Source organism: Penaeus chinensis, chromosome 22, assembly GCF_019202785.1.
Source record: "Penaeus chinensis breed Huanghai No. 1 chromosome 22, ASM1920278v2, whole genome shotgun sequence".
NCBI lineage: Eukaryota > Metazoa > Arthropoda > Malacostraca > Decapoda > Penaeidae > Penaeus > Penaeus chinensis.
This window is the reverse complement of record NC_061840.1, coordinates 18,497,944-18,507,943: the sequence shown is the minus strand read 5'-3', so window position 1 is coordinate 18,507,943 and position 10,000 is coordinate 18,497,944. Positions and strand designations below refer to the sequence as shown.

The 10,000-nt window shown below is 38.9% G+C and overlaps 2 protein-coding genes across 3 annotated transcripts in view; one reads left to right on the top strand and one right to left on the bottom strand.

Moving 5' to 3' along the window:
* LOC125036802 overlaps positions 1 to 1,068 on the top strand; it is a 4,175-nt gene extending 3,107 nt beyond the window's left edge. The window contains exons 2-3 of the mRNA XM_047629656.1: positions 1 to 163; positions 762 to 1,068. The exon at positions 1 to 163 is cut by the window's left edge and continues 8 nt beyond it. Coding sequence (XP_047485612.1) covers positions 1 to 163; positions 762 to 959 — 361 coding nt within the window. The 3' untranslated portion in view covers positions 960 to 1,068. The remainder of the gene's footprint in view (positions 164 to 761) is intronic.
* A 786-nt stretch (positions 1,069 to 1,854) lies between these two features.
* The window catches only part of LOC125037029 (protein downstream neighbor of son homolog), an 8,570-nt gene continuing 424 nt past the window's right edge, over positions 1,855 to 10,000 (bottom strand). Inside the window, exons 2-10 of one of the 2 annotated variants that reach the window (XM_047629993.1) lie at positions 8,986 to 9,190; positions 8,341 to 8,518; positions 7,773 to 7,886; positions 7,152 to 7,393; positions 6,065 to 6,243; positions 4,866 to 5,034; positions 3,729 to 3,924; positions 3,195 to 3,395; positions 1,855 to 2,812 (exon numbers count right to left, since the gene is read on the bottom strand). In XM_047629993.1, the coding sequence (XP_047485949.1) occupies positions 2,648 to 2,812; positions 3,195 to 3,395; positions 3,729 to 3,924; positions 4,866 to 5,034; positions 6,065 to 6,243; positions 7,152 to 7,393; positions 7,773 to 7,886; positions 8,341 to 8,518; positions 8,986 to 9,182 (1,641 nt within the window). In that variant the 5' untranslated portion in view covers positions 9,183 to 9,190 and the 3' untranslated portion in view covers positions 1,855 to 2,647. Of the gene's footprint in view, positions 2,813 to 3,161; positions 3,396 to 3,728; positions 3,925 to 4,865; positions 5,035 to 6,064; positions 6,244 to 7,151; positions 7,394 to 7,772; positions 7,887 to 8,340; positions 8,519 to 8,985; positions 9,191 to 10,000 lie in introns of both variants that reach the window. The other variant, XM_047629994.1, reaches the window with a different exon arrangement.

Sequence of the window (10,000 nt, the reverse complement as noted above, 5' to 3'; positions counted from 1 at the left end):
CACCCTAGCACTCAGCATCTCCCAGGGCATTCCAGGCCTCGGCTTTGGGAGCGAGAGCCTTGACTTCTTTGGCGGAGGGACCTTGGTTCTCTCGCTGGTCGTGAGTCCGCTTCTCCTCATGACTCTCCTATTGGGTGGCCAACAGATGCAGAAAGTGCTTTTTGTGAGTAGCTTGTTTTTCCGTTTATGCAGATCAAGGAGAGTGTTCATGTATTTACTTATTTATATGTTTGTACGTTTTAATATTCATTTATTTACTTATTTTTTGGGAGGGTTTATTAGAAGAATGTGGTTTCTAATGGGTTCTTTGCAATCTTCACCCACCACCTTTTGCAATTTACACTTTGAATTTTCTAAACTGGGGTACGTGAAAGGACTTCCAAAGGTCATGCAAATTAGTGCAAATAGTCAGAGATTCTGTTATTAATATCCATTTAACAAATCTGTTTAGTGTCATTTGAACATCATGCTAGTTCTGCACAGTTCAATAATGTTATTCATTTCAAAAATGAATATCGTTCAGTATATCATTTTAGAGGTATAGTTATAAATACTAGTATATTTGTAAGGGATAGATGGTCGCTAATGTAAAAACTTCACTGACTGACTGTCTGAAAGTAATAGTTACTGTGATCAAAATAATAACAATAATAGTAATAACAACAATCAAGACATCACTAATCTATACAACCCCTCTATGTCGCAAACAATACTTTGGCCCTAATCTCATCCTCATTCAGTTCCTCTTCTCCACACTCCAGGAGACGAAAGTGAACTTTATTCTGGCGACCCTAATGGTGGTGTTAGGAGGGCTCACCATCCACACCTACAGCGTCCAGCCCGGAAGATCTTCCCCAGTGGCCGACTCTGGAAAAGCTGTCGGCTCCATGTGCCTGATCAACTCTCTCTTCTACAGCCTTGACACCTTCTTTGCTTACCAGAATTACAAATGTAGTTAAGCTGCAGCTTGTCATAACATTTCAAAAGTAAAGTTAAATATTATGTAATACATATATATATATTATGTTCTGTGTATATGTAATACATATATATATATTATGTTCTGTGTATTACTGATGAATGTAAATTTGCTGTTAACCCCTTAGTGACGGGTGTAGAAAACTAAAAAAAAACCTATGCTCTGGCAATCAATGGCAACGTGCCAACTTTGAGCGCGGGAGTTCGGTACATCAAGCCGAATCACCATCTCGGAGCGCTTTGGCAGTTTGTTATGACGTCCAGACACGTGACATGTCGGGAAGGGGTTAATTCTGTGGAAAGGAGCTATCTAATCATATTAATTATTTTGTGTATTTATGATCATTCCTGACAAAGAGAAATACATCAAGCTATAACGTATATGCATCCATATCTATAGACTGTACACACGCAGGCGTGTGTTCCGCAGGAATGTGGGAGCACACACCTGCGTTATACATTATATATATATATTATATATATACATATATAAACATTATATACATATATATATAAAACATATATATATATTATATATTATATATATATATGGTAGAAAAACCCACAATGTAAAACTAGATTTTTTTAGTTTTACATTGTGGGTTTTTCTAACATAGTATCAACAGGGTAGTGTGTTGTACTATTCACATATATATGTATATATGTATATATATATATAAATATATATATTTAAGTCATACATTTTAAACATTTTGAACTCTTCAAGAATTCCTTATTAGATGGATAAATAACTAAAATGGACCATACAGTTACAATGAGGAACTCTTAAAGAGTTTAAAAAGTTACAATATATATATATATATATATCAGTGTTAACATCAATTCTTTAAAAAGTAGATTGGACATAAAGACAAATAAATGCTAAAACATATATTTTCCACATTAATGACACAGTATTTACATTAGCAATAAAACATCAGGAGATATCTATAAAAAAAAAAACTCATAAAAATATGTTTCTCTGAATTAAAAAGAGTAAAAAGTAAAGCAGAAATCTCTAAAGAAAACAAACAAATTGATTCATTTCTCTAAGAAATTTACTGCTCTTTCTTAATAGAGTCGAAGGAGCTGTCTGTCACTTTCAATACAAAATTCCAAAGTTTTTCTGCCAAGTGAATCACACTTTCAATATAAAATTCCATTTTTTTTTTTTTTTTACGTCACTCGTGCAAATTCTTCACTGGGTTTTAATTTTTTTCTTTTTTTCTTTCTCTCTCTCTCTCTCTCTATTTTTCTGTTTACTATCATAGACACAAAACATACACAATATGATACAATTTTCACGTCACTCGCAATTTGAAAATATTTCTCCAGTTTCTCTTTCTGCTCTACACTGTGACACCTGTGATTGTGCTGTAAATTTGCAATAGAAGTCTCAGAATGAAGGTGTCAGTATAATGTCACATACAAGTAACACTTGATTATCTTTCACGTATATTTGAAAAAAAAGAAGAAAAAAGATAAAATAAAATAAATAAAAAACACTTATCAAGGATATTGGTAAAATGTCACTAACTTGATTTTTTTATATAATAAAAATTCTAATAAAAAATAAAAAATAAAGATAAAATCAATAATAACGAATACTATGGCACTTACAATACTAATAATGATAAAAATTTGTACAAAATTAAACCTAACATCACTTTCATTGTAATTTGTCAGTCCACGTGTACTTCTTATCTTTGTACGTAACTTCACGGTATGTTGGTGGCAAGTCCGTCTCCTCCTGTTCTGCTCTACATGGTGTGCATATGAGGGAGCGCACGCTGGCGTCGAACCCACAGTCCACCAGGCCCTCTTGTGCAAAAGCCTATGAGAAATCAAGAAGGGTTAGTGGCTTCTACGAACTCTGTCTGTCTGTCTATTGTTATAAGGAAATGTTCATTACTTTTAGAAAACTGATGACAGGGATAGTTAAGATGTGACATTGATCAATAGGGGCCACAAGATGGATGGAAACTAGAAATTAGCTTATTGTTCATATGGACAAACAGAACAAATGAAATTATCATCATAATCAGTATATCTAAGAGATTATGTCATTTGTAAATAACAATTCAGAGGGACAACAATGGAAGGCGACAGACTAGACCGATTTGGCGGTGGGAAACGCATGTGCCAGATAAAATCTCAGTTCTGTGAGCCTATGATGGCCTTACTTTTCACCCCCGACCAATCTTGAATTGACCGACCTGAGGAGCTGCAGTCGCATCATGATGGCTGTGCTGCGAGAAGGGGAGTGTGGATGGAACAGGAACGAGTGAGAGGGTGTAGCTGTCTGTCGCTAGGGAGAGGAGGGAGCACAGCTGATGCACAGTGTGTGGCAGGATGGGGCCTGACACCTCCATGCTATGGTGCATGTCACCCTCCTGCCGGATCACACTTCCTTTGGCCTGGAATACATTAATTAACATAGATAAAGACAGTCATCTATTCACATTAACCCCTTGGTGACGGGTGAAGAAAACTCTACGCTCTGGAAATCAATAGCAACGCGCTGACTTTGAGCATGGGAGTCGAATCACCAGCTCGTATCGCTTTGGCGCGTCGCCGTGGTGTACGGCCACACGTCACATTTCGAGTGGTTTGTTTTGACGTGACCCATCGTTAAGGGGTTAAATAAATTACAGATATATCACACAACTTATATCATATCATATATACACTTATACTGTACAAGCATTTGTATTATAGCTGTTACATACAACACTTCAAAGGAGGGCTACCTTGAGTGTCTTGAGTGTGCTGCCCTGGAAGGCCACAGGGGACAGAAGAGTGGGTGGCACTCCAGCCAGGAGTCCTGTGGTACCCACACAACTGCGGCTGTTCAAGAGGAAGTTTATGAGGCCCTGGGTCTCCATGCCCTCCACATATACCAGGGATGCAGCAGTCTTGTCTATATTCTTGAACTTTTCTCTTTCTCTGCAGAGGAGATACAAACAGCCTTTTACATTTTGTCACATTTATGTATGGATTGCCCAATCTTTGCTTGAATATCTTCAAATAAAATAACTTACCTTAATCTTAATCTAAAACACAAATTAGTAGCAAGAAAAGGTACAACAAGAGAAAAAGAACCCAGAAGCCTCTTTATAAGGATCCTTCCCTCACACTTACTTTATGCAAATAAAAAAAATATATATATGAGTGAGAGAGAGAGGGTGAGAGAGAGAGAGAGAGAGAGAGAGAGAGAGAGAGAGAGAGAGAGAGAGAGAGAGAGAGAGAGAGAGAGAGAGAGAGAGAGAGAGAGAGAGAGAGTTTAAAGTTTAAAAGTTTATTTTTGATTCCATTTATTACAATGGATATTCTTGGTGTGACATACTGTCTGTTTCATTTTGCTTCTAAACTATCCCCTGTGTGCAAGGAATGCCGAGGTTACCATCCACTGGCGGCGAGGGATTCGAACGCAGGTCAGCAAGATTGCTAGACGAGAACGCTACCGCTGCACCACACAGCACAGAGAGACAGAGAGAGAGAGAGAGAGAGAGAGAGAGAGAGAGAGAGAGAGAGAGAGAGAGAGAGAGAGAGAGAGAGAGAGAGAGAGAGAGAGAGAGAGAGAGAGAGAGAGAGAGAGAGAGGGTGAGAGAGAGAGAGGGTGAGAGAGAGAGAGGTTGAGAGAGAGAGAGGGTGAAAGAGAGAGAGGGTGAGAGAGAGAGAGGGTGAGAGAGAGAGAGAGGGTGAGAGAGAGAGAGGGTGAGAGAGAGAGAGGGTGAGAGAGAGAGAGGGTGAGAGAGGGTGAGAGGGTGAGAAAAGAGGCTAAGTCAAAGACAGACAAAGGTGGGGACAGATAACTAGGCTTTGTAGAAACAGAGAAAGCCACCTTCTCTTACTATCCTATAAAAGGAACTGTCCTTAGCACTCACAGCTTCACACGATTCGGGTTCAGATTGGGGAACTGCGAGGTTTCAACCCCAAGATTCTCTAGCCAGGAGGTAGCCTCCTCCTCCTTCTCTTCCTCCTCCTCCTCTTCTTCCTCGTCTTCCTGTTCATTCTTAGTGCTGTTGTTGTGGAAGGGCATTTCAAATTCAATGTCTGGAAAAGGTTAAGATTTTTGTAGTTCTATCTATAAAAAGAGAATGTCTAAAGCAACAGAAGTAGATTAGTTACATATTAATAAGACACATACATATTGATATAGTTTATGATCCTTAAGTAGCTGAAACATATACATGTACCGGCATCATAACAAACCACTTGGTCTGCGGGGTACGCCTGCATGTGTGGTGATGCCCCAAAGTATGTGGAGCAGGATGTTCCGCTTGATATAGTGGACTCCCGTGCTCAGTGTCTGGCAATTGCCAGAAACCACCTACATTTATCATGTTCAGGGATTTCTATTACCCAGTGGTGATGGGTTAAGAGAATATGTTTATCATGGCCTATTTCCCTCAAAATTCATGAAAGATCACTGTTCACACCTTAAAAACACATTCAGGTGTGAATCAACCCCTACGATCTGGATGGCATGCTGTCATGGGAAAATTTGGCTGCAGATAAGGGTGATGGGGACATACCGTCGTGAGAATTTCAGCTGAAGGCCGGGGTGACAGGAATGACTTGTCATGAGCGCACAAAGCTCTTGGAGGGTATTTAGGAAGGGGCTTTGGCATTATTTACATTGATAAATGAGTGTGGGATGTACCATCTGTGAGCCATGACTAGAAGAGTGCCAGTTCCAGGGAGGACGCTATTTCCAAGCTCAGGATCCTATTCCTGTCTGCCTTAACCAGCAGTGCAGGTTGTATCACACACACACACACACACACAGACACACACACACACACACACACACACACACACACACACACACACACACACACACACACACACACACGGCAGGACCTACAACCAGATTTTCCAGTGACGGCATGTTCACGTCACCCTCCCTTTTACCTGGATTTTTTCATAACATGATGGTCACATCACCTGAATCCAAGTTCAAATGCAATTCAATACAATACATCTAATACAACACAACTGTCCTAATAGAACAACCAAGACATAAACCTTCCCCCACCCACTACAGAATCCCTCCCAAGGACATGCTCCTGCCGTTCTTTACCTTCGTTCTTCATGGCCTCTCTAAAACCCCTAGTTGTTGGTGTGATGAGGGCATGGGCCTGCGAAATGCCCGCTACGCCTGCTGCTCGGAACAGGCAAGTGAAGGTGGGGCCACAGACATAGAAGTATGGACACTGCCTCACACGCAGCAGCTGGTGTAGTGAACGCAGGCTCTCACTCCTGTTTGGGGGAAAAGTGAGTTCAAGAGACTGCAAGGATTTTTCTATCATCTTTTACCTTGGACAGGTATTCATAAGTTTTAGAAACATATTTTTCTTAAAGCCAGGGTGTCTGTGGTACAAGCTGTGAATGAACTGAAATAATGAAATAACAAACTTATGCTTGGTGGGATATTCATGCTTGACAAGGTAGGATATATATGCAGGAGGCAAAGGGTTCATGGTAACATAATAATATGTTAATAATAAGAAGCTTCACAAACTCTTTTCTTTGTTTTATATACCAGTTAAATCAAATAATTGCAAACTAATGAAAGGAATAACTAAAAACTCAAAGGACTGGGAAAAATACATTTATCAATTTTTTCTTATGTATTCTGCCTCTACATTAAAGATTTGACTGTAGAGACTTGATTCTCATATGCCCATTAGCGCCAAGCACATGCACTCTCCATTGTAGTTTTTATCACATGCATGGCCCCACAAGCACTGATTTGCCATGGAGTCAGTTACTCGTTTGCCCCAATCCTTGAATTTTGGGAAGAGTTACTCTTACTAATAACATTAATATCCTTATGAATGCTAGTCAAAGTACTATAGTAAAGAAAGAAATTAAAAATGAGAGAGAGAGAGAGAGAGAGAGAGAGAGAGAGAGAGAGAGAGAGAGAGAGAGAGAGAGAGAGAGAGAGAGAGAGAGAGTGTACAGTGTACAGCCATTATACTTGGCATGCACACCATTCAGAGATTCTGCCCTAACAGTGCCACATTAGTTGTTATCCATATGCAACACCTCCCGTTACTGAATACATTCCCATGAACTACTCTACTGTTCTAGTCTGGAACCAGAGACAGCCAGCCTAAAGGAAATCAATGTCCCTAAGGGTTTCCCAAGGAAGTGCACTTTCTCACCACTCAGCATGAATTGCGTCTCCCAGTTTCTTGTCAGTGCCGAAGAGTCCCGTCTGTGTCGTAGCTTTCAGGTTGTCTCGGGGGAAGAGCTGGAGCCAGGGCAGACTGGGGTACTGCCAGACGAGGCAACACTGATAGAACTGGGCATTTGGCGATGTGTCAAGGGTTCTGTCTTCACTGTTGTCTGATGTTGAGTTCAGGCAGCGTACAAAACCCGTTGTCCCAGAGGCTTCCTCTGATGTCTGTGGAGAGATTTCAGGTTGATTCACAAAAAGTAAAAAAAAGAACAATCATATCAGAAATAATAATAATACCAAATAGAAGTAACAATTACCAAAAACAATAACATATATAAAAATAACAATATTAATAAAAATAGCAATAATATTAATAAAAATAACAAAAATAATAAAAATAGCAATAATATTGACAAAAAAAAAATAAAATCTATTTTAACTTTAAATTCTAAAAATCAAAATATAAAAAAATTCATACATATCTTCAAAACTTGTGAATTTCAATTTTGAATAATCATTTCTAAGTTCTGCTGACTGCCCAACTGGGATCATAAAATAAAAAGAAGAAGAAGAAGAAGAAAAAAAAAACACATGATTTACAAACCTTAAAGTTGTGTTTCCATGGGAGGGGCTTGGCTGACTTAAATCGCACTCTGCTCTTGAGGCTCCAGTCAACTGCCAGCTGCTCTGTCCACGTCACAGAGGGAACTTCTTCTGTCTATTATAAGAGGGGAAAGAGTGAGGGGTGCAAGAAAGCAGAAAGAGCATGTCATCAATAAAGCTGAAGAAGACTAGGAAAACGAGTAAGAGGAAAAATTTGGGTAACTTTGGTAAATCAATTATCAACTATTTTAAGACAAAATAAACAGGAATAATGCATATGATAAGTTACCAAGTTATTTTACATAAATTTACAAATGAATAAATAAGGTACGTATATAGCATATCCATTTACAAATGAATAAATAAGGTGCGTATACAGCATATCCATAAACATATACATATGCGTACAGATATATAGATAAATACACTGAATGGAGATTTTTCTAACACAGCTATTTGTGTGTATCTAAATGTCTGTAATACCTTATATGATCATGAATCTATTTCAGATCTACAAATTGAGCCAACCATTCCTTTTCTCAATATCAGAACCACCAGAGGAGTCTTACCTTGAGTGAGACTTCCTCCTGCTGTTGGAGTTTGAGGATGTTAGAGAAGCTGTAAACCTGCTGTGAAGACACCTTCTGCTTTGGTGCAGACGGACTCAGCATACGAAAGAGGGATGCGTCACTCGTTATCTCCAGGTCACCGTCTTCTTCTGCTCGTTGCTTTTTGTTGGGGGAACATCTGTTGCGAAGAAAAAGAATAAAGTAAAAGGAGAGAAAAGAAGGGAAGAGGGAGAAAGGAAGAGAGAGAGAGAGAGAGAGAGAGAGAGAGAGAGAGAGAGAGAGAGAGAGAGAGAGAGAGAGAGAGAGAGAGAGAGAGAGAGAGAGAGAGAGAGAGGAGAGGGAAAGGGAGGGAAAGGGAAAGGGAGGGAGAGGGAGAGAGGGAGGGAGAGAGGGAGGGAGAGAGGGAGAGAGGGAGAGAGGGAGAGAGGGAGAGAGGGAGAGAGTGGGAGAGGGAGAGAGTGGGAGAGTGAGAAAGAAGAGAGAAGTGAAAGAAGAGAGAAAAAAGGGACAAAGAGAGAGAGAGTAGAAGAGAGAGCCATAAACACTTCCATGATTTCCTACCCAACAGTTTCTACAAAGAGAACATAGCACAAAAATCCTGTCAAGAAACAAGTGACAGCACAGAGCCCCCTTTACCAAACTCACTTGAATGGATTTCTTCTCTTGATTCCACGGCCTTCTGTGGCATCGCTGAGTCCCTTTGCTGGGGCCAGGATTTGCAAGGGCGTAAGGGCACTCATACGCGCTTGCAGGGCTTTGCGCTTAGCCTTCAGTTTCCTCACACGCATGACATCTCCAGGCTTGATCCAGCCTGGGGAAGTGGGTGATGGCTGCGCATCCATTGTGGATACTGGAAAGTATGTTTTTTATGGTAATTAGTAAAACACAGATACAGTATTTGATAGAAAAAGAGAAAACATAGTCCAGCTCTTTATTTTTAATGTTTAAAGTTTCATCCTTTTAGCTATTACTACAGGCAGCAACCTGAATATTTGAAAAATCTGCATAAAAGCTGAGCTGCACAAACTGATAAAACACTTGCAAAGCATGTGCAAGGAACTTCCACTTTAATTTCAACATTTTACAAATGAATAGACAACAAACTGAAAAACAACTTTTTAAAAAATAATAATAATAATAATGATAATATTAAATAAATAAATAAAAATCATAAGAAAAATGCTCCTCATCTTTATCTTATTCACAAACATTAAATCTTACAATAATTTTATTACAAAGAATTTGAGGCCCAAAACTGCACCTTTAGGAACTCCCATTACTGCTTTAGAAATCTTTTCACTGTCGTATATATTGTTTGCTATTACATTACTCTTCAGAGTATTTTGTGAATGAAATGACATGACTTTCGTAAGTTTCGCTTCAAAGACTTGATTTTATTCAAATAACATGATGTTCAATTATATTAATATTAAATAAATAAATAAAAATCATAAGAAAAATGCTCCTCATCTTTATCTTATTCACAAACATTAAATCATACAATAATTTTATTACAAAGAATTTGAGGCCCAAAACTGCACCTTTAGGAACTCCCATTACTGCTTTAGAAATCTTTTCACTGTCGTATATATTGTTTGCTATTACATTACTCTTCAGGGTATTTTGTGAATGAAATGACATGACTTTCGTAAGTTTCGCT